The following is an 18,471-nucleotide window of genomic DNA, read 5'->3' as shown; positions in this document are numbered from 1 at the left end:
GAAGTGTTCAAAGACGGCTGCTGTGATGGCTTTTGCTGTGCTGCGGCAGCGGATAATGCGTTGGCCCCAATGGTCCTACGCGGGGCTGGTGAGTGTGGGACCCGGGAGGACCCTGCCCAAGAAGAGGGGCCGGGAGAATCGAGCCCAGAATGGAATGGGACAGAAGAGTACTTTGCCCAAAGGATTTGCATGGAGTGGAGCGGGACCAGGGTGGGCCTTGCCTAAGAGAACCTAGGCTTGGGTGGTGTGGAGTTTGGAAGGACCCTGCCTCGGACCTAACCCGAAGTTGAGAGGGGCTGGGTTGGACAGTGTCAGGTGCTTGCGCTTGGCGCCCCAAAGCTGAGCCCCGCGGCTTGTCCGGTCCCTGCAGGCTCCGCTCCGCGTTGCCAGAAGGAGCGTCCTCGGGCTTCCTTTCCGCCCTGGTAAGAAGGGCTCAGACTTGGGTGCGGTTGGGGCACCTGCCTTCATTCAGCCCGCAGTGTATTGTATTGTATTATTGGGTGTATTGTATTGGGAATGGATTGGGCACAGGTACTGATAATTGTCCTTCAACATCTTCTGTGGGCACAGCCTAAATCTTGTCGAGGAATTGGCCACCCAGTTCTGTTTGTTCTAGGGCTTCTGACCCCATGCCAGTATTGTCAAACTCCCTCCAGGGATGGTCTGGAGTCCAAGCAGATGCTGCAGTTCTACAGCTAAAGCAGCCACCACTAAAGCAGAGGACGATTCTTTTCTCCAGTGGTTCCTGCTTCTCATCCCTGCTACTGCTTTTGGCCTGGGGACTTGGCAGGTGAAGACTGGGCTCTAATTTGTGTCTCCGAGTCTTGGACCCCACTGCTGTTTGCTTAGCTCATGTTGTTTCTGTAGGTCCAGCGTCGGAAATGGAAGTTGAAACTTATTGCAGAATTAGAGTCTCGAGTCATGGCTGAGCCCATCCCTCTGCCTGCAGAGTGAGTGTGGCTGCCCACCCAGTCTATCCTATTTAGTAGCAGCAGTGAGTTCCTAGCTTGTTTGGGGTCTTGGTAGTTTTTCTGCCCTTGGGCAGGAATCCTCAAAATTTCCCACTAGGCTGGCTGCCAAAGAGCATGTAACAAAATAGGAAAGATGTATTTTTGATGCCAGATTTCCCTTTTCAGGTCTGTGGATCCCCTATAGTGGTGACAGTAGCATTGGTGGGTGATAATGTAGGTCTCAATATTTAGGTGACAGTTTTTTAAAAAGTGCCCTCTTATTGTACTGCCCTCTTGAACTTAAGAAATGTACAAGTGTTAATGGCAGTCTGAGTTAACACAAGTTTGTACTCAGTTTAATTTATATAAAGTAGCCATACAGAAACACACACTTCCCTTGAAGAAGCTGGGTGTTGGTGGCATCAGAGCTAGTAGTGCTAAGATTACTCCTATGGAGGACACAACCTGTAAACTGATATCCTCACACTGGATCATACCCTTTCTGCCTGATAGGCTTGTTAACTTGCAGCCTGCTTAGGATTGGTTCTGACAAGCATGACTTGCCCACAGCCCTTCCCCTTTTTTCCTTGTAGCCTAATGGAACTGAAAAATCTGGAGTACAGGCCAGTGAAGGTCAGGGGGCATTTTGACCACTCCAAAGAGCTGTACATGATGCCTCGGACCATGGTGGACCCTGTCAGAGAGGCCAGAGATGCTGGCAGAATCTCTTCCTCGACAGAAAGTGGAGCCTATGTAATTACTCCTTTCCACTGCTCTGACTTGGGGTGAGTAGGCCTGGCAGTTTACCCTCACTGCTCAACCAACCTTTAGCCTCTTAGCCAGTTCACTAATAGGGATTTGAGTCAGCAACTGGATCCACAGAACAAACATTTCTGTTGAACTGTCCTATAGATGTTGCAGTGACCATTAGTGATGATTTGTATTGGAACCTTTATTTCTGCTTCAGAGTCACCATCCTGGTTAACAGAGGGTTTGTCCCCAAGAAGAAAGTGAATCCTGAGACCAGACAGAAAGGCCAGGTAAGAGATGGGGCTCTACAGCCTGGGTGACTACAGTAAGTCACCTATTCTCCATGTAGGTAGCACTCCTGTAAAAAGCAATCTCACCTCCCTTTGTAGGTTCTTGGAGAAGTAGACCTAGTTGGGATAGTAAGGCTGACAGAAACCAGGAAGCCCTTTGTCCCTGAGAACAGTCCTGAACAGAACCATTGGCATTATCGGGACCTGGAGGCCATGGCCAAGATAACAGGCGCAGACCCCATTTTCATTGATGCAGACTTCCGTAAGTTGTGCTAGCTTGCCCTGGGGGAAGGAACTGCCCCACCTCCATTTCTTTCCCTGGCATGTCCATCCTGCAGTTTGGGGGCTGGGACGGAAGGAAACATACTTGAGGGTTTTAGGGGCCTGCAGCATTTTTAAACTTCGTTATGCAAAAATGATGGTGCTGAGAATCCCTACCATCTCTACAGAAAGCACAACCCCTGGAGGACCCATTGGAGGGCAAACAAGAGTCACTCTTCGGAATGAGCACATGCAGTACATCATTACCTGGTTAGTATTGCTTTCTTGTTATATGTAGAACCCCACTCCACCCACAGGCTGACCAACTCAATTTCTTTCAATCACAGGTATGGACTGTGTGCAGCCACATCATACTTGTGGTTTCAAAAATTTGTGCGGCGGACACCAGGTGTGTGAAGTTTACAAATCTGTCCCTAATCTAGAGATCACACAAAATAAACACGGTTATTTTTTTTTTTAAAACCCTGGCTTCATCTCATTTTTTAAAATAGGAGACATCACTAGTTTTAAGAACATGCTTGTACCAACCCAAATAACCAAAAACCATTAATTAGATGGAAGATAAATTTGTATTTTATGTACAGAAAACTTAGCAGTGAGTGTACATTTAACCCAGTTTAGTGGCGAGTTCTTTGGCCTTTGCCTTTTCCAGTTTGGCAATTCGAGCCACAGATTTAGGACCCAGGACATTGCCTCCCCAGTGGCGGCGTATCTGAAATGACAGAAACAGCAGTGAGTTTGGTCTGATATCCTCTAATGCACATTATCAGCTAATATCCTAAATTCATTCAGTGTTTACAAGTGGATACTCAATGCCACCAACTGCTTAAGCACCAACCAATCACATGTTCTGTATAGAGCATCTCACCTCATCATATCTGTCATTGTAATTGGTCCTAATAGCTTCCACCAGCTTAGCCAGAGCACCCTTGTCTTCCCTGTCAAGGAAGGGAGAAAGGTCTTATTACTCTTTGGGAAGCAGGAATAACTTTTCCTACTTTTTTTTTTTTTTTTTTTTTGCCTCAGACATAGTTATGACCACATAGCTGATTCAGGTGAAGAAATTCTTAACCATCATTGGCAAATGGTCCCAAACCTGGGAAGTTAAGGGAAGCTTAGGGACAAGCCTAAATACTCACGAGTTAACCTGTGTGAAGGCAACAGTGGTACATGTCTTCCTGTGGACCAGCCGTCCCAGCCTGGCCTTTCCCTTGATGATGCAGTAGGGGACCCCCATCTTGCGACACAGTGCAGGCAGGAAGACCACCAGCTAGAAGCAATCATGAGCTGTAGGTAGGCCTTTGTAGTAGAAGTAGAAGCTACAGTGCTACTTTGTGGCAAATGCTCAGGGTTAAAAAGCTCATATAATTGCACATCAAAGCTACTTCAGTCAAAGATTCACATCATTGCAAGAGCCACAAATAGATTCCCCCTTTACATATTCAGCAAAACTGACTCTACGATTCCAGAAGCAACACAGGACCTGGGTTCTGTGCTTGATGCTTAAAAATCACCAGACCTACCTCAATGGGGTCTACATCATGGGCGATCACCACCAGCTGAGCCTTCTTGTTCTCCACCAAGGTGGTGACTGTATTGACTCCTGGAACACACAACCACTTTGCCTGAGTGCTTGGTTTGGGCTGCCATTCACAAAAAGGCAGCTCCACCAAGCTGTGACTCAGGGTTAAAAAGCTCGATTTCATTCTTCACAGTGACTTCAGGTGAAGAAATTCACACATCACCGCACAGCCTGCTCCACACCTGTCTTTTCCCAGGATGCCACGTACCTGCTCGAAGGACAGGAGGCCTCTTAGTTGGGACATCCCCTTTGCCAGCAGCTTTCTTCTCAGCACGGGCCAACAGTCTTTGCTTCTTCTCCTGCTTTGTCTCTGGCCTGTACTTGTGGGCAAGCTTAAGCAGCTGGGTAGCTAGGAAAATATTCTTCAATTAAGACTCTACACTTGAATTTTTTCTTTAGGTATGCTATGTAGCCTCTTGCTGTGTGCTGTGGTTACTTGGCAAGCAACCTCATGCTCGGGCCCAATTCTAATCTGTCACATAAAAGGCATTACAGGCAGCAAGGTGTTGGTGGCAAACGCCTTTAATCCCAGCACATTGGAGGCAGATGGATCTCTTGTGAGATTGAATCCAGCCTGGTCTGCAGAGCTAGTTCCAGTACAATACAGAGAAACCCTGTCTTGCAACCCCCCCCCAAGGCATTACAGGCCTGTTTAAACAAAACCCATCATTGGGGTACATCCCAGCACTTCGGAAAGCAGGATCTTTATTTCAAAGCCCATCTGGGTTGATACATCAATGCCAGAACTCCAGAACCAGGACTCACACACAAAAACAACCTTGTGTGGTACGTGCAGATGAGACGGCTAGGGGTCAATGTTTGGTGCCTTTCCCCAACTTTTGAACTGTTTGCTGTTTCAGGAAGTGACTGGGGACACCTTTCAACCCCTCCTGCACTCTCAAAAAACACCCTTTCTCCTGAAGCTACCAGTCAGTCGCATTATTAACATTTTAGAGCGATGGGGCACTGTAAAAAGGGCAAACTCAGGTCCATTTTCATTCTCTGGAAACACGAAGCTGGCCCTGTGACACAGAAGCTCACCTGTTTGCCGGTCCAGGGCCTGGGTGAACTGGTTAATGGCAGGAGGAACTTTGAGACGCTTATAGAGGATGGCCCTTTGCCGCTGCAGCCGGATGTAACGAGGCCATTTGACGAAGCGGGTGAGATCTCTTTTGGGCTGGATGTCCTGCCCTGGGAAGTAAAGAGTGACACTGCGAATGCGGTGTTACCGCTGTGCGGGTCTGCATCTGGGTACTCAGGTGGGTGTTGGTGCATCAGCGATCTTGGTGGTTCAAATGTCATCACCATTTCTCTGATAGCAAATATTCTTTTACATCATCTGCACGCAGCACACCCTCTTCTAACAAAAGGCTACGGCCTGAGAGCAAGCACAACAGCCGAAGTGCCCGCAGTAGCCACCTGAAAGGCAGGGCAGCCCTCGACGATCACCGTCCTCATCCGTTTAGGAACGGAACCCGGCTCTCCAGACGGATAAACCCCAACCCCCAAAGGCTTGGCTCTTGATTCCACTTCTTACCAATGCCGAAGTTCTTAGGCCTCTTCTCAAACAAAGGATTCACCACCTTTTTGGCCTCCTGTTTCTTCACGACGGCGGGGGCCGGGGCCACCTTCTTCCCCTTGGCCTTCTTTCCCTTGGGCTGGTAGACAGAAGAGAGAAACCCCGTGAGGCTGTGTCTCCCGCCGTCGCCATCCCATCAAACGGCAAAGTCTCTCCCTGCGCGCCGCTCGCTACCGCTCCCTTCCAGCGAAGGGGCCCGAGGCGCCAAGGGCGGCCGTAGACCCCGCGAGACGGCGGCAGGAGGAGGATGGAGGCGGATGACGCGAGGGACCGCGATCACTCACCATCTTGCTCGGCTGGAGAAAAGAGAAAGGAAAAGGAATTGTGGGTAATATGTAAGAGACCGCGGAGATCGCGAGAGCTGGAGCCTGCGCGGGATTTCGGATTTAAAGCGACCGGACCACACCGCACTCCGGCGGCGGGGGCGGGGCCTGAGCGGGGGCGTGCGGAGCTGCGGCTGCGCGTTCGCCGAGAGCGGCAGAACCAGGAAAGGTACTGCAGGGCTCTAGTGGCGTCCGGTGGCTTGAGTAGGGAACAAAAACCCGCGCGCGGGAGTGGGTGCTGTGTGCCTGCGTGTGGCGGGCCTGCTGAGGGGCTTGTGTTCGCGGAGGGAGCTGATGTAGCGTAAATCCCCCCTTTCCCAGGTCAGACTAGACTGGCTCTCACCCTGGTCCTGCCATGGCCCAGCAAAGAGCCCTGCCCCAGAGCAAGGAGACGCTGCTGCAGTCTTACAACAAGCGGCTCAAAGACGACATCAAGTCCATCATGGACAACTTCACTGAGATCATCAAGACCGCCAAGGTGCGTGGTCGCTTTCCCTGGGGGCTGGGTACATGGGTGTTTAGATTTTGCTACAGGGGTTGGGATGCAGAGGGAGTGTCTGTCCGGTGTGGGTGGGAGCGACGAGCCATCAAAAGTAAAGATCAGCAGATAAATAGAAAAGTCGAATAATGACAAGTGCAGATAGAGCAGCGTAGAGGACTCTGGCCGAATTGACCAGGACTCTACTTGAGTTACTGGGCACTAGCCACCTGGGCTGTTTCCCCCATGCTGTATATTCTTATGATGACAGATGAGTTTGATCCTTTAATACAATTCCTCGTGTTGTGATGATCCTCAACCATAAAAAGTTACTTTAGTTGCTACTTCATAACTGTAATTTTGCAACTGTTATGAATCGCAGCCTTAAGAACTGTTGCTCTGTTTATTTACATGTCAGCCTCTAGCTGGTCCATCTCTAGTTGAGAATAGCAGTTTAGGCTTTTGTGAGGAAGCCCTCCCTGTTTTATTAGCTGGTGCCTGCCCAGGAGGGGTCACTTGAAAAGGCACTTTCTGGCTGGGGATGTTGTTGGGATTGTAAAGTGCTTGCCTAGCAGCTACAAAGCCCTGTCTGTGTTCAGTCCCTAGCACTGAATAAACTAAATGTTCACACAGCTCTTTAATGTCAGGACTTAGGAAGTGGAGGCAGGAGGATCAGAAATTCAGGCCAGCCTGGGTTACCTGAGAACCTGCCTTAAAAACAAAGGTCAAAAAAACCAAACCAAACCAAACCAAACAAACAAAAAAACAAAAACAAAAACAAGAAAACCCTTGTTTTTTTTTATACTTCTTTATTGAACATCTTATTTTGTGTAAACTTTTTCAAAAAGAGTTGGCAGTGTCCTTTTGATGTGATGAAGTCACCTCCAGAACAAGAAGGGGTTGGAGTGGACATTGCCAGCTGTCTAGATAGGAAGCAAGGTGCTGGGTATGCAGGAAGGCCTGATAGACAGGCTGTGGTGGTGGTAATTGTTAGCGGTTAGGTTCCTGTGAGCCAGGCCAAGCCAGGTGGCTGCCTGTGTTCATTCTAGGCTTTCTTATTTGTTCCCAGATTGAGGATGAGACACAAGTGTCGCGGGCTACTCAGGGTGAACAGGACAATTACGAGATGCACGTGCGAGCTGCTAACATCGTGAGTGACCAGGGCGGAAAACACCCCTGTAGGGGTCACAGATGGAATTAAGAGCAGCAAGGGCAAACAAGAACAGTGGGGTGGGCAAGCATATGGGGGGGGGGGCGATGATAGACAGATGGCCTTGTCCATCTTGTATAGTAGTTAGGAGGAAGGCAGCCATTCTTGCTGATATGAAGTTTCCCCCAAAGCTGGTTGTGAATGGAAAGGCAAATGTCTGAATGGATCTGGGAAAGCCCAGTAGACCAGGATCTGTGCAATGGGTATCAGCAGATGACAGTGTGTGGGGCAAAGACCCCTGTGAATCCTACCTGACTTGCAGTTGTGCCATCTCTGGGAAAGAATGGGTCAGGAGGAAGCCCAGGGCATAGACTTATGTTGGCTTTGAGTTGAATGCACAGGATGTGTACATGGTCTGAGTGGTTAGTTGGAGAGGGAAGGCTCCTTGAAGTGAGCAAACTTATTCCACCTATAGTTGGGGTCTGATCTTGTCTTCTCAGCTCCTCCTCTATCCTAACAGATGTCTCTGTGTAAGCCAGTACTTTTCTTTGTGGATCATGAAGTTGAGATTTCCAGAAAACCCACTGTTGGCCTAGCATCAGTCACACAGAGCAGGACCACCGTCTCTGCCTCCTCTCATATTTACTCGATTATGATGTTGGCAGGTCCGAGCTGGTGAGTCACTGATGAAGCTGGTATCTGATCTCAAGCAGTTCCTGATCCTCAATGACTTCCCATCTGTGAATGAAGCTATCGACCAACGTAACCAGCAGCTGCGTGCCCTGCAGGAAGAGTGTGATCGCAAGCTCATCACCTTGCGGGACGAGGTCTCCATTGACCTCTATGAGCTGGAGGAGGAGTACTATTCGTCCAGGTACAAATAGGGCTGGACTCCCATGCAGGCGGTACCTGCTGTCTGCCCAAGCCAGCTAGGGCCTGCAAGGGCCTTGTGGTTTTCCAAGTTCTCCTTGGCAGCAGAGCCCCTGACTAGAGCGTTCATGGACAGTCACAACCAGCCACCAGCTGGTGCCCAGGCCATCCCCTCAATGGAGTTGGGTGAAAATCACAGGACTTGGTGTCAGCGGCTAAGGGCAGAGAAGGGTATTCCCCAGGGGGCGAAGAAGCCCTCCTGGGCAGTGCAGTCTCTGCATCCCTGCTCTAAATCTGTGTAGACATTTCAGCAAAGGCTGGATTGACCCCTTGTGGCCTTCCGGGTCTATAACTATGTCCACTCTCCAGGACACCACTGCTATTGCTTGCTCAGAGATTCAGTTCCATGTGTATGTCATCAAATCCCACAGTGTAGAGGTGGGGAACCCTGGGAAAGGAGGAGGAAGGAGCTTAAGCAAAATGGCTTTAAGAACTGGGCAACTCAGCCTCCTGGTGTCAGACCTGTGCTAGCCCCAGAGGATAGCAGCAGGTAGCATCTGTCACCTAGCCCCTATATAGGGCCACTTGAAACCTAATACTTTCCAAGCCAGAGAGGCCTTAAGAAACCAAGAATAAAATGTGAAATATGTGGGAAACTGAGGCTGGAGAATGGGGGCCTTGCTCACACCCCTTAGCTTGAAATGAAGGGTTCTGTCCTTTAGCATCCTCTCCCAGGCAAACCCATTTTCCCATGGAGTAGATTTGCTTCTCCTGTTGCACAGAAGCTTCAGTAGGAGGCACAGATGTCCAGAGCCAGGCGGTATGTAGTCAAGGGCTTGTTTTTCCTGTCATAGACTCAGTGTCACTGCCCAGCTGGAGCAGTTCTAAAGTTTTCCAGAGAGTTCTGGGGCTGTCCTTGGTCCCAGTATTCATCAGCTTAGCAAACAAATGGGACCATCTCCTCTAACCCCAAAAGACAAGAGGTTTACACTCACCCGGGATGAATTCCTTCACATGTTCCTATCACTCCCCTTTAGACAGTTACTGCTTTAAGGGCCCCCTGGGCGGATCAGTCTTGGGACAGTGATTCAGCCCTGCTACAGTGATTGATGGAGGAGGGGATGAAATTGCTTAAGATGGGAAACTCAGAGTGCCAGGTTTCCAAAGCCTCGGTTAGTCCCTCTACATCACCTGCACGTGTTCCCTTTGGGCAGTCACCTTTTCCATATTCCTCGTGGTAAAACAGCGCCCTTCTGTCTGTGACTTACCTTAAGTGGCAGGTTTCTTCTGTGCAGGGACCAGTGAGTTTCATCTGCCCCTGTCAGCCTCATGCCCACACCACCACCAGCTGCCCAGCTTCCCCTCTGTACAGCTACTCCTGCCTATATACTCATTGCTTGCTAATTCTGGCTTTGCCTCCCCTCCACTCTCCTGGGGATGCTACTCTTGGATAGTTCTGAGGGACTGCTGGGGCAGGTATGGGGCCAGAGCCTTGTGCATATTAGACAGCTGTGAAAACAGATGTGCTCCAGGTTACCACTACCATGACCACTGAGGCTTAATCTGTGCCTCTTCCCACCTTTTCCCTGTGTAACAATGGGAAGTGGAGTGCATGAAATTTGGGGCTTGAAACTATTCAGGCTGGAGCAGCAGTGTGTAGAGAAATGCTTGGACCTCTCTGTTCCTGACTTTTATAGTTAGGCAAGTGCCTGATAGGGATAGACACAGGTTTCTGCCACCATGAGTGCTTTGTAAAGAGTTATCACTTCTCTAGGGGATGGGTAGTCAGGATGGAAGGAGGCCCACAGGAATAAGGGGAGTCCTAAGTGTCAGGAAGGCCATGTGGCCCATGGGGAGAGCTTGCCTAAGTCACATGGCCTGTTGATGGCATCTTTCTTTGGATGCAAGTGTGGCCAGAACTGGTAGCAGAGGGGCCAGCCAGCCTAGAGGAGAGGAAGGGGGAGGCAGTCAGGTGATGTTCATTTCTTAACTCTTGCATCTGTCTTGCTTTCCCCTCCCTGGCTTTCCTCTGCCTGCTCCTGTCACTCCTGGGGGTTTCTTGTGGCAAAGCTCAAGTCTCTGCGAAGCTAATGACCTGCCTCTGTGTGAAGCTTACTGGAGGCTGGACCTCGACACAGATGCCGCTGATGGCCTCTCAGCCCCTCTTCTGGCGTCCCCGGAGACTGGTGCTGGTCCCCTGCAGTCTGCAGCCTCTGCCCACTCCCATGGTGGTGGCCCTGGTCCCACAGAACACACCTGAGCCTCTTGGGGTACCCTCTCGGGGTAGCCCTCCTCAGGGCCCTAGTTTATCAGAAAGAAAGTCCTGTGGATACCCACCAGAGCCTAGTCTTAGCTCCCACTTGGGGACCTCGTGATCAGGAGCCCCTGTAGCCTCAGGAACCTGGCCAGGCCAGGGCCAGTTCCCTGTGATAATTGGGGAATGCTGTTCAGCTATTTACACGCAGGTGGCCCTTCATCTCTAGTGGCTACCTTCATGACTGCCAGGTGGAAGCTTGTCCCATTGAGAACCTTGAGTAGGGAGGGTGGCTGGTGATAGGAAGAAAGCCTCATTTTGTTGTTTAGAATTGGAAGGTGCTCAGTGGACCTTAGCCAAGTCCAGCTACCCATCCTTGGCTCAGGCTCCTGTGTAGAGAGTCCTGTCCGCTGCCTGGTGCCTTGGAGCATAATTGTCTGCCACAGCTGACAGTCCTAGCAAGACTGTGAGAGGCAGCTAGCCAGGGCATCTTCCTGGATTCTGCCACCATTTCCAGTCTGCTACTTTTGTGATGAAACTGTTGAATAAAACATTACCTTTTTGTGTTGTTCATCTTTCTTTCCTCATCAGTCCAAGATTGCACTTGGGTTCCTTCAACAACAGCCCCCCCCCTCTTGTAAAATAGCATCTAGTAGGTCTTTGACATTTGTTAATGAGTGGAAATCCACCATTACTGCAAGTTATATGACTGCAGCACCTGTATCTTTGGTGCCACCTATTTCTGTCACCCCAGCTTAGCACTAGCATGCCTGCATCTTGGAGTGGGTGGGCTTGGAAGGGTGTGTCATGCCTAGAGCCACAGGCTGAGAAATTAAGTGGCAGAAACAACTAGGAACTCAGACCCCATTGCCTCTCAGTACCTGGCTCATCACTGACATACAGAATCCATGGTACCAGGGCATGTGTGTGCCTTCAGCCTGTCATTCCTCTAACTATCATCACCATGCTTCATTCATGAAAGCAGTCATTCTGGATTTATGAGGAACATGGCTTGGTCACCAGGTGACCCAGCACTTACATAGCCAAACAGGGTAGCACGCAAGTGGGTAGCTATGTGGAAGTCACTGTCCCAGGGCTGGAGTTTTCCATCAGAGTGATGTCTGCAGAATGTTAACGGCTGAAGAACTTGTGTCACAGAGAAAACTTAGCCACAGAGTGGAGGAGTTGGGGGAAAACACTAGAAGGGTTGGAAAGGTTTTCCAAAAACCTTGTTGAAGGACAGATTCTTGTGTTTTATTATGTCCAAAAGAAAAGCTTCTCACTTAAAGGGCACCAGTACCTTTCTCCAGCTTGTGCGGCTGGAGCAGAGCTCCTCGGAGAGACGGCTGGGTATTCAGTTATCTAGAAACTCAAGAGTCACCAGTGAGTGACGTAAATTCTGTGTCACCTTTTTTTTCACGAGCTTTAACTGACCTACGCAAAAAGCTCTACGTAGCATGTGTATAGCAAGGCCCATACAGACCCTACTAGGGATTCGCTTTTCACTCCATTTCCTCATATATATGCCGCTTTCAACGCTATCTGCAAGGCGTTTTTCTCCTCTCAAGGCCCAATACCATCAAAACTAAGATGCATGGCTACTGCATGTAATCTAGGATCCCCGCCATACTCTTGTCTCCGATTGTCTTTCCCTCTTCTACCACACGTCTTTTTGTATCTGTTTTGCTCTGTGTGGCGGAGTGGCTGTGGGGTGCGGGGTATCTTATCCCCTCCAGGCCAGGTTCTGGACTTCAGACCAGTAGGCAAGGAGCTAGAGCGGCTTCGAATCTGCTAGGCGGAAAGGGCCGCACATAAGTCCTGAAGCTGAACCGGTGCTTTCTCAGGTTACAGATGGCATCTTTCAGAGTCACGCCTCTAGGTTAATGATTAGCCGATCCCTCAGGCCTGGCTAATCGAGCTCCGGGTGGTTCGCGGCTGCCTTCAAGACTACTAGCTTTTCGGCGCCTGTGCATGCGGAACTTCCGGCCAGGCTCAGCAATCGAGCGCTTGGTTTCCGGCGGGCCGCAGGGCAGCGGGAACCCCTGAGTGTTGAGCCCTGGTCTCCAACCATGGCTTCTTTGCAAGCCAAAGATGCCTATCTGCAGGGCTTGGCCAAGAAGATCTGCGCACAGCCAGGACCCGAGCGGCAGAGGAGCAAGTGGGGTAAGGCAGCCTTTGGGAGTCGATGCTGTCTCAAGGGCCCGCTGGCCTAAGTCGGTCGGGTCCGGATCCTCCACGCGTGATACAGGAGTGAGCGGGTACTGGCAGAGACAGCTATGGCTCTTGAGGGCGCCGGGCACTGATGGAGGGGAAGGTAGTTAGGGAACTACCAGACTCGAATGGAAAGAAAAACTTGCTCGCTAATGAAGTGTGAAGAAGTCGAGTTTTCTCACTGGCTTGTGTGTCTCAGTTCTTCTCTGTGCGTGTGTGTTTTATGCGTTGAAAGAATGTTTAAAATGCTAACATTTCCTCATCGTTGCAAGTGGAAATATATCATTCATCATAAAGCTCATTGCTGCTGGTCCTGGTTGTTAGGGAGGCTGAGAAAGAACTTCGAGGGTAAAGACCACAGGCCTGTCGGGGCTACATGATAAGTTCACCTCTGCATGGACAGCTAACTTAAGGAAACACTCTTAAAAAGTGAAAAGAGGGACTGGAGAGATGGCTAAGTGGTTAGGAACACTTGTTACTCTTGTATAGGACTCACATCTGGTTCCCAGCACCTACGTGGCAGCTCAGTCCTTAACTGTAGTAGTTCCAGGGGATCATACACCCCCTTCTGGCTTCCAATGAAACCTGGCACGGTTATAATGCACAGGCCTACATACTTAAGAACACTCATAAAGTAAGAGTAAATGAGTCTTGAGGCAGGGGCGTGGTGGGGGAGCAGTGGCAATCGTGGACCACAGGCCTTTAATACCAGCACTTGGCAAACAGAAGCAAGACAGAACACTGTGAATTCCAGAAAACTCACAGCCTTCACCTTAAGTAAAATAGTTTTTTTTTTTGTTTGTTTGTTTGTTTTTTTTTTTTTCCTTTTCTGGAGCCCATTTTGAATGACTGTGGCAAGCCAGAAGAGGGCACCACATCTCATAGATGGTTGTGAGCCACCATGTGGTTGCTGGGAATTGAACTCAGGACCTCTGGGAGAGCAGCCAGTGCTCTTAACACTCTGAGCCATCTCTCCAGCCCGTTTTTTGTTTTGAGATAGGGGTTCTCTGTGTAGCTTTGGCTGTCCTGAAATTCACTCTGTTGAGGACCAGGCTGTCCTCAACTCAGAGATCTGCCTTCCTCTACCTTCATCTCCAGATTGGTGGGATTAAAGGCTTGTGCCACCACGCCCACTGTTGATGGCATTAACTTTTAGGTTGATCTGCTAAATTAATATATTATAAAAGGCTTTTATCTGTTTGTCACAGATAGAGAGGTGGGCGAGGAATAGATTATTCATGGGATGGAAGCTAACCTGAGATAGGTAATGATCCTCTGTACCTGCAACATTCCAATCTCTCCACATCACTGCAGTTCAGTCTTTGCAGACAGGCCAAAGTACGAATACTACTGAAGTCCAATGTGATTAGCCAGTGAGCTTTATTGGGATACTGTATAAGAGTAGACATGATTAAAAGATACTTGTATCACCAAAGCCCACCCCAGCCAAGCTGATGGCTCTCAAAAGCTAGAAACCTTGCAGGCAGCTCAACAGGCTGTAGAGTGTCTATTCCATGTGGTCCTGCCTGACTAAGAGTCACTTGACCTTCCTCTTCTATATGCTTGGGGATGAAGGGGATAGTGAATCTGAAGCCTTGGTGTTTAGTTCCCATGCTTAGGAAGCTTTCCTCCACTAGGAGGACATTGCTATACAGTGAGGAGAGAGTGTAATAGCATCATCATTTGTTTCTGGAAGTGGGTGTTTATATTTAGATAATGTGGCGATGACCAACCTGAAACCAGACTTTGTGTTCTATTCCTCATGTGCATATCTGCCGGCTCAAGTATGTGAGTGTAGTTTGCATTTTTTTTTAATTGTTAGTTTATTTTTGTTTTTTTGAGACAAGGTCTTGCCATATAGCCGAGCCTGACCTCAGTAATCTTAGTGCCTTAGCCTCCAAATGCTGGGATTACAGATGTGTGGCCACCTGCTGCCCAGACAGTTGGTGGCGCTAAGCTTTGGACAGGGTGGCACTTGCTTAGTTAGCCATGCAGTCCTTTGCATCACTGGGATCAGTGCCTTTGCAGGATCTTTCTTTGCTGAATTGTTAGAGAGAAGGGATTCAGTTTGTTTTGCATTTCAGCTGTCAAAACAAAACACTTGGAAGCTGCTGGGCCCCCAAAAAAGAAGAGGAAGAAAACACAAAAGAAATCTCAGGAGCAGGAACAGAAAGCTACAGAGCACAAGACTAAGCCCCCAGGGAAGATGGCTCCCGCCTCTTCTAGGGCTAAGAAACCAATGGAATCTAAACAAGAGAAGAATTCCAGCTCCCTGGAGTCTCCTGAAGGTGAGGGGCTCCAAAACACGTTAGGGCTGGGATGGGGCCCAGAGACAAATGTTCCCACTGCTCAAAAGTACCAACAGGTTTATGGTAATGCTACAAGACTTTCCAGTGAAGGAAGATCATAGGAGCAGAATGACAGGGCATAAAAGCTCATGATGGTCATGTGCCACCTGCCAGGCAAGGTGATAACCAGCACTGTTTTTCTAATGTCATAGTGACCAGCCTCATGATGCAGTTGTTAGTTTCCTGTCTTAAAGGAGCTGATTGGCCTATAAACCCACAAATGGCACTGGAAAGGAAAATGGTGGTGGGAAGTCCCCTTTCATCCTAGTCTCCTTCCCTGCAGATAGCCAAGTCACAGCACCTGATTCTGTCTTTGCACTGGATTTCCTGCGACAGCGGCTGCATGAGAAGATCCAGTTGGCCCGGGGCCAGGTAAATGGGGAGTCTTCCTGAGCCCCTGGAACAGGCTGTAGAGTGTTTCCCCTCCCATTTCTGTGCTGATGTGAGATGTGGGGCGCTATAGTTGCTTTTTTTTTTCTTCTTCTTCCCTTTTAAACTCTTTCTCTTGGGGGCTCACTACCCAGCTCCCTAATAAATAGTCATAGACTTATTCTTACTTATGAATATCTGGCCTTAGCTTGGTTTGTTTCTTTCTTTTGCTCTAAGCTTTTGCCTTTCTCTGTTTCCTTCTTACTCCATGTCTGGTTGGGTGGCTGACCCCTGGCATTCTCTTCTCCTTTTCCTGCTCCTCTTCTCCCTTCTTTGCCCACCAGCCCCACCCAGTTCTCTCTCCTGCTTAGCTATTGGCTGTTACTCTTTATTAGACCAATCAGTTGTTTTCGACAGGTGAAGTAACACAGCTTTACAGAGTTAAACAAATGAAACATAAAAGAATGCAACACATCTTTGTATCATTAAACCAATATTCCATGGCATAAATGAACATAACACATATTTAACTATTGTTTCACAACAGGGCACCCCTTGACTGAGGTTGTAGGTATAGTTCCTTTCTTGGAGTATCTCAGTCCCTAGTAGAAGCAGCTGCTTCCTCGATGTCTGTCCTGTGTCCCCGAGAAGCACGGGCTGCTTCCTTTGGGGAGCTGCCTCTCCTGATGCCACATGGGTAGAGGATAGCCTGAATTATCTGTGCTGGCTGCCCTGCCCCCGCTCCCCAAGGCTCTTTTCTTGAGCTTTACCTTCTCACCCTCCCAATCGTGCCAGGCACCATCTCCAAGTTCCTAAGAGGGGATCAAAGCCTTCTGTAGTATAGCACAGGCCTGGGTTGTCAGGTACACAGTGCTCTCTGGCTATGGCACAAGATGGGACACAGAAAGCACTCAATCTGTGTCTGTCATGAGCAGAACATACAGTGGTTAGGACAGGCACTCCATCATAGAAACCCAACCTAAGCCCTGAATTCTAGGACATTGGATGACTGTGTGAAATGAAGTGCTCTGCCGGGGGAGTCTGGGAAAACTGGAGCCATTATCTTACTAGGGTTCCTTACCGTTCTGGTGTGGGTAACAAGTCATATTATACTGGTGGATCATGGTCCATTGGACTTGTGACCTGCATGAGGATTTCCTCTCATCTCAGCCATGTGCCAGACAGAGGACTTCTGAGGTTGAAAGGACCTTGATGAATGAAGCCCCACCTTTACCTATTTTCTTTCATTCTCAGGGCAGCACCAAGGAACTGTCTGCTGCCACACTAGAGAAAAGACAGCGGAGGAAGCAGGAGAGGGAGCGCAAGAAGAGGAAGCGGAAGGAGCTTCGAGCAAAGGAGAAGGCTGCAAAAGCAGAGAAGAAAGAGGAGCCAGCCGAGGCGCCTCCAGAAGTGGCCTGCAAGGAGCCGCAGGAGTCAGGGCTGATCTTTAATAAGGTGGGCGCCGTCTGGGCTGAGTGCCTTTTGCCCCAACTTTGCACCTTGCTGGTGGTGTAGGCGCATGTTGGTGATTCCCAACTGAGGGCACAAAAGCCATGTCACTGGTCCGTGTCACTGGTGAGATGTGTGTGCCCTCTCATTGATGTACCTCTTACCTGTAGGTGGAAGTGACTGAAGAGGAACCAGCCAGCAAGGCCCAGCGGAAGAAGGAGAAGAGGCAGAAGGTGAAAGGGAACCTGACACCACTGACAGGCAGGAACTACAGGCAGCTGCTGGAGCGGCTGCAGGCGCGGCAGGGGCAGCTGGAGGAGCTTCGAGATCAGGACGCAGGCAAGGCCCAGGAGCTGGAGGCCAAGATGAAGTGGACCAACTTGCTGTACAAGGCAGAGGGTGTGAAGATCCGTGACAATGAGCACCAGCTGCAGGAAGCCCTGAAGCGAAAGGAGAAGCGAAAGGCTCAGCGGCGGCGCCGGTGGGAGAAGCGCTCGGAGCATGTGATAGACAAGATGCAGCAGCGTCAGGACAAGCGGCGCCAGAACCTGCGCAAGAAGAAGGCAGCGCGCGCCGAGAGGCGGTTGCAGAAGGCCCGCAAGAAGGGCCGGGTGCTGCCACAGGACCTGGAGCGTGCCGGCCTCTCCTGAGCAGCTTGTACCTGTCAGGTTCCTGGCCTAGCACCTCGGTGATGGACTGTGGGTCTCCTATGTGAGATCAACATGTTCTTGCACCACAGAGCCATAGTGAGGGCTCTGATCGTGTGCCAAGAGGATGTTCTGGCATCATCCTTAAATTGGACAGTGTCCTCCAGTCCCTGGGAGGGAGGAAGGGGATCTGTGCCCAAGTCTTGTGTGTGTGTGTGTGTGTGTGTATTTCATGTTTCTGAAGTCTGTGTGTGTGTGTGTGTGTGTGTGTGTGTGTGTGTGTGTGTGTGTGTGTGTGTATGTGTGTGTTTTTCATGTTTCTGAAGTCTCCAGAGTAAGGGGAATAGAGGTTGGGGTGAGGCATCCCTCTGACCTCTTTCTGCCCACTTGTATGTCCAGTGGCCATGAGAACAAAAGGCTTTGACTACTGCTTCTGTGTTCACAAGTCCCTGGCAATGGAACAGAGCCCAAAGGAGTTCTTGGGAGAATCTGATCAGTCAGACATGCCTCCAGGGCTACAAAACCCAGAGTCCTTCCAGGGTCCACAGGATGTGCCTTGGGTCACATGGCCATCTGTGAGCCAGTTAGTGACTGAGGCTTGGGATAATATAAAATAAACCTCCCCCAAGTTGTTTTCGGTCATTGTGTTTTCTTTTATCACAGCAATAGAAAACTTAAGATAAGTGTCAGTGTGATTTTGGTAGCAGGAAGTCTTATGCAGAATTGTTCTTGGGGGTGCTGGCCAGGGTAAGGTTTCGAATGGAGATCGAACTGCTGTTAACCAGGTCAGAGGAACGGACAGATTGTAGGTGCAGAGTCACCCTCCCAGGTGAGAGCTTGGGTGCAGAAGTGGGTTGGTAGGGCTGGAGTATCTTTGTGATTACCAAATCCTGAGCAGAATTAAGGAATGATTGTTGGGTGTGGTGGTGCACACCTTTA

At 49.7% G+C, this 18,471-nt stretch overlaps 4 protein-coding genes and 4 non-coding genes across 10 annotated transcripts; 3 read left to right on the top strand and 5 right to left on the bottom strand.

Annotated features, from left to right (window-relative positions):
- LOC127222645 (surfeit locus protein 1) lies at nt 1-2,718 on the top strand. 3 transcript variants are annotated; one of them, XM_051184921.1, is made up of 9 exons: nt 1-88; nt 371-422; nt 657-790; nt 868-950; nt 1,544-1,735; nt 1,918-1,990; nt 2,090-2,252; nt 2,440-2,521; nt 2,599-2,718. In XM_051184921.1, exons 1-9 carry the CDS (start codon nt 26-28, stop codon nt 2,666-2,668), a joined length of 912 nt encoding a protein of 303 aa, XP_051040878.1. In that variant the 5' UTR covers nt 1-25; the 3' UTR covers nt 2,669-2,718. The 3 variants fall into 3 exon arrangements, with proteins under 3 accessions (XP_051040878.1, XP_051040876.1, XP_051040877.1); XM_051184919.1 differs by having other exon boundaries at nt 38-88; nt 637-790; XM_051184920.1 differs by lacking the exon at nt 1-88 and having other exon boundaries at nt 365-422; nt 617-790.
- Nucleotides 2,719-2,827: 109 nt separating this feature from the next.
- On the bottom strand, nt 2,828-5,811 carry Rpl7a (ribosomal protein L7a). Its single transcript, XM_051184928.1, has 8 exons — nt 5,718-5,811; nt 5,392-5,512; nt 4,896-5,045; nt 4,063-4,203; nt 3,796-3,875; nt 3,412-3,542; nt 3,141-3,210; nt 2,828-2,984 (listed from the first exon to the last, which is right to left on the bottom strand). The coding sequence occupies exons 1-8, from the start codon at nt 5,718-5,720 to the stop codon at nt 2,880-2,882; spliced, it is 801 nt and encodes a 266-aa protein (XP_051040885.1). The 5' UTR covers nt 5,721-5,811; the 3' UTR covers nt 2,828-2,879.
- Nucleotides 3,289-3,356, bottom strand: LOC127222910 (small nucleolar RNA SNORD36). Its single transcript, XR_007834590.1, has one exon. It is a non-coding gene; the product is annotated as a small nucleolar RNA SNORD36 (small nucleolar RNA).
- Nucleotides 3,613-3,684, bottom strand: LOC127222909 (small nucleolar RNA SNORD36). Its single transcript, XR_007834589.1, has one exon. It is a non-coding gene; the product is annotated as a small nucleolar RNA SNORD36 (small nucleolar RNA).
- On the bottom strand, nt 3,948-4,022 carry LOC127222908 (small nucleolar RNA SNORD36). Its single transcript, XR_007834588.1, has one exon. It is a non-coding gene; the product is annotated as a small nucleolar RNA SNORD36 (small nucleolar RNA).
- Nucleotides 5,125-5,198, bottom strand: LOC127222912 (small nucleolar RNA SNORD24). Its single transcript, XR_007834592.1, has one exon. It is a non-coding gene; the product is annotated as a small nucleolar RNA SNORD24 (small nucleolar RNA).
- Nucleotides 5,812-5,955: 144 nt separating the features above from the next.
- Med22 (mediator complex subunit 22) lies at nt 5,956-11,070 on the top strand. Its single transcript, XM_051184926.1, has 4 exons — nt 5,956-6,234; nt 7,304-7,384; nt 8,050-8,258; nt 10,325-11,070. Exons 1-4 carry the CDS (start codon nt 6,112-6,114, stop codon nt 10,512-10,514), a joined length of 603 nt encoding a protein of 200 aa, XP_051040883.1. The 5' UTR covers nt 5,956-6,111; the 3' UTR covers nt 10,515-11,070.
- Nucleotides 11,071-12,529: 1,459 nt separating this feature from the next.
- On the top strand, nt 12,530-18,174 carry Surf6 (surfeit 6). Its single transcript, XM_051184916.1, has 5 exons — nt 12,530-12,671; nt 14,804-15,007; nt 15,351-15,439; nt 16,691-16,891; nt 17,056-18,174. The coding sequence occupies exons 1-5, from the start codon at nt 12,578-12,580 to the stop codon at nt 17,533-17,535; spliced, it is 1,068 nt and encodes a 355-aa protein (XP_051040873.1). The 5' UTR covers nt 12,530-12,577; the 3' UTR covers nt 17,536-18,174.
- The last annotated feature ends 297 nt before the right edge of the window (nt 18,175-18,471 follow it).

Source organism: Phodopus roborovskii, unplaced genomic scaffold (assembly GCF_943737965.1).
Source record: "Phodopus roborovskii unplaced genomic scaffold, PHOROB, whole genome shotgun sequence".
NCBI classification, from domain to species: domain Eukaryota; kingdom Metazoa; phylum Chordata; class Mammalia; order Rodentia; family Cricetidae; genus Phodopus; species Phodopus roborovskii.
This window is presented reverse-complemented; position numbering and strand designations above follow the sequence as displayed.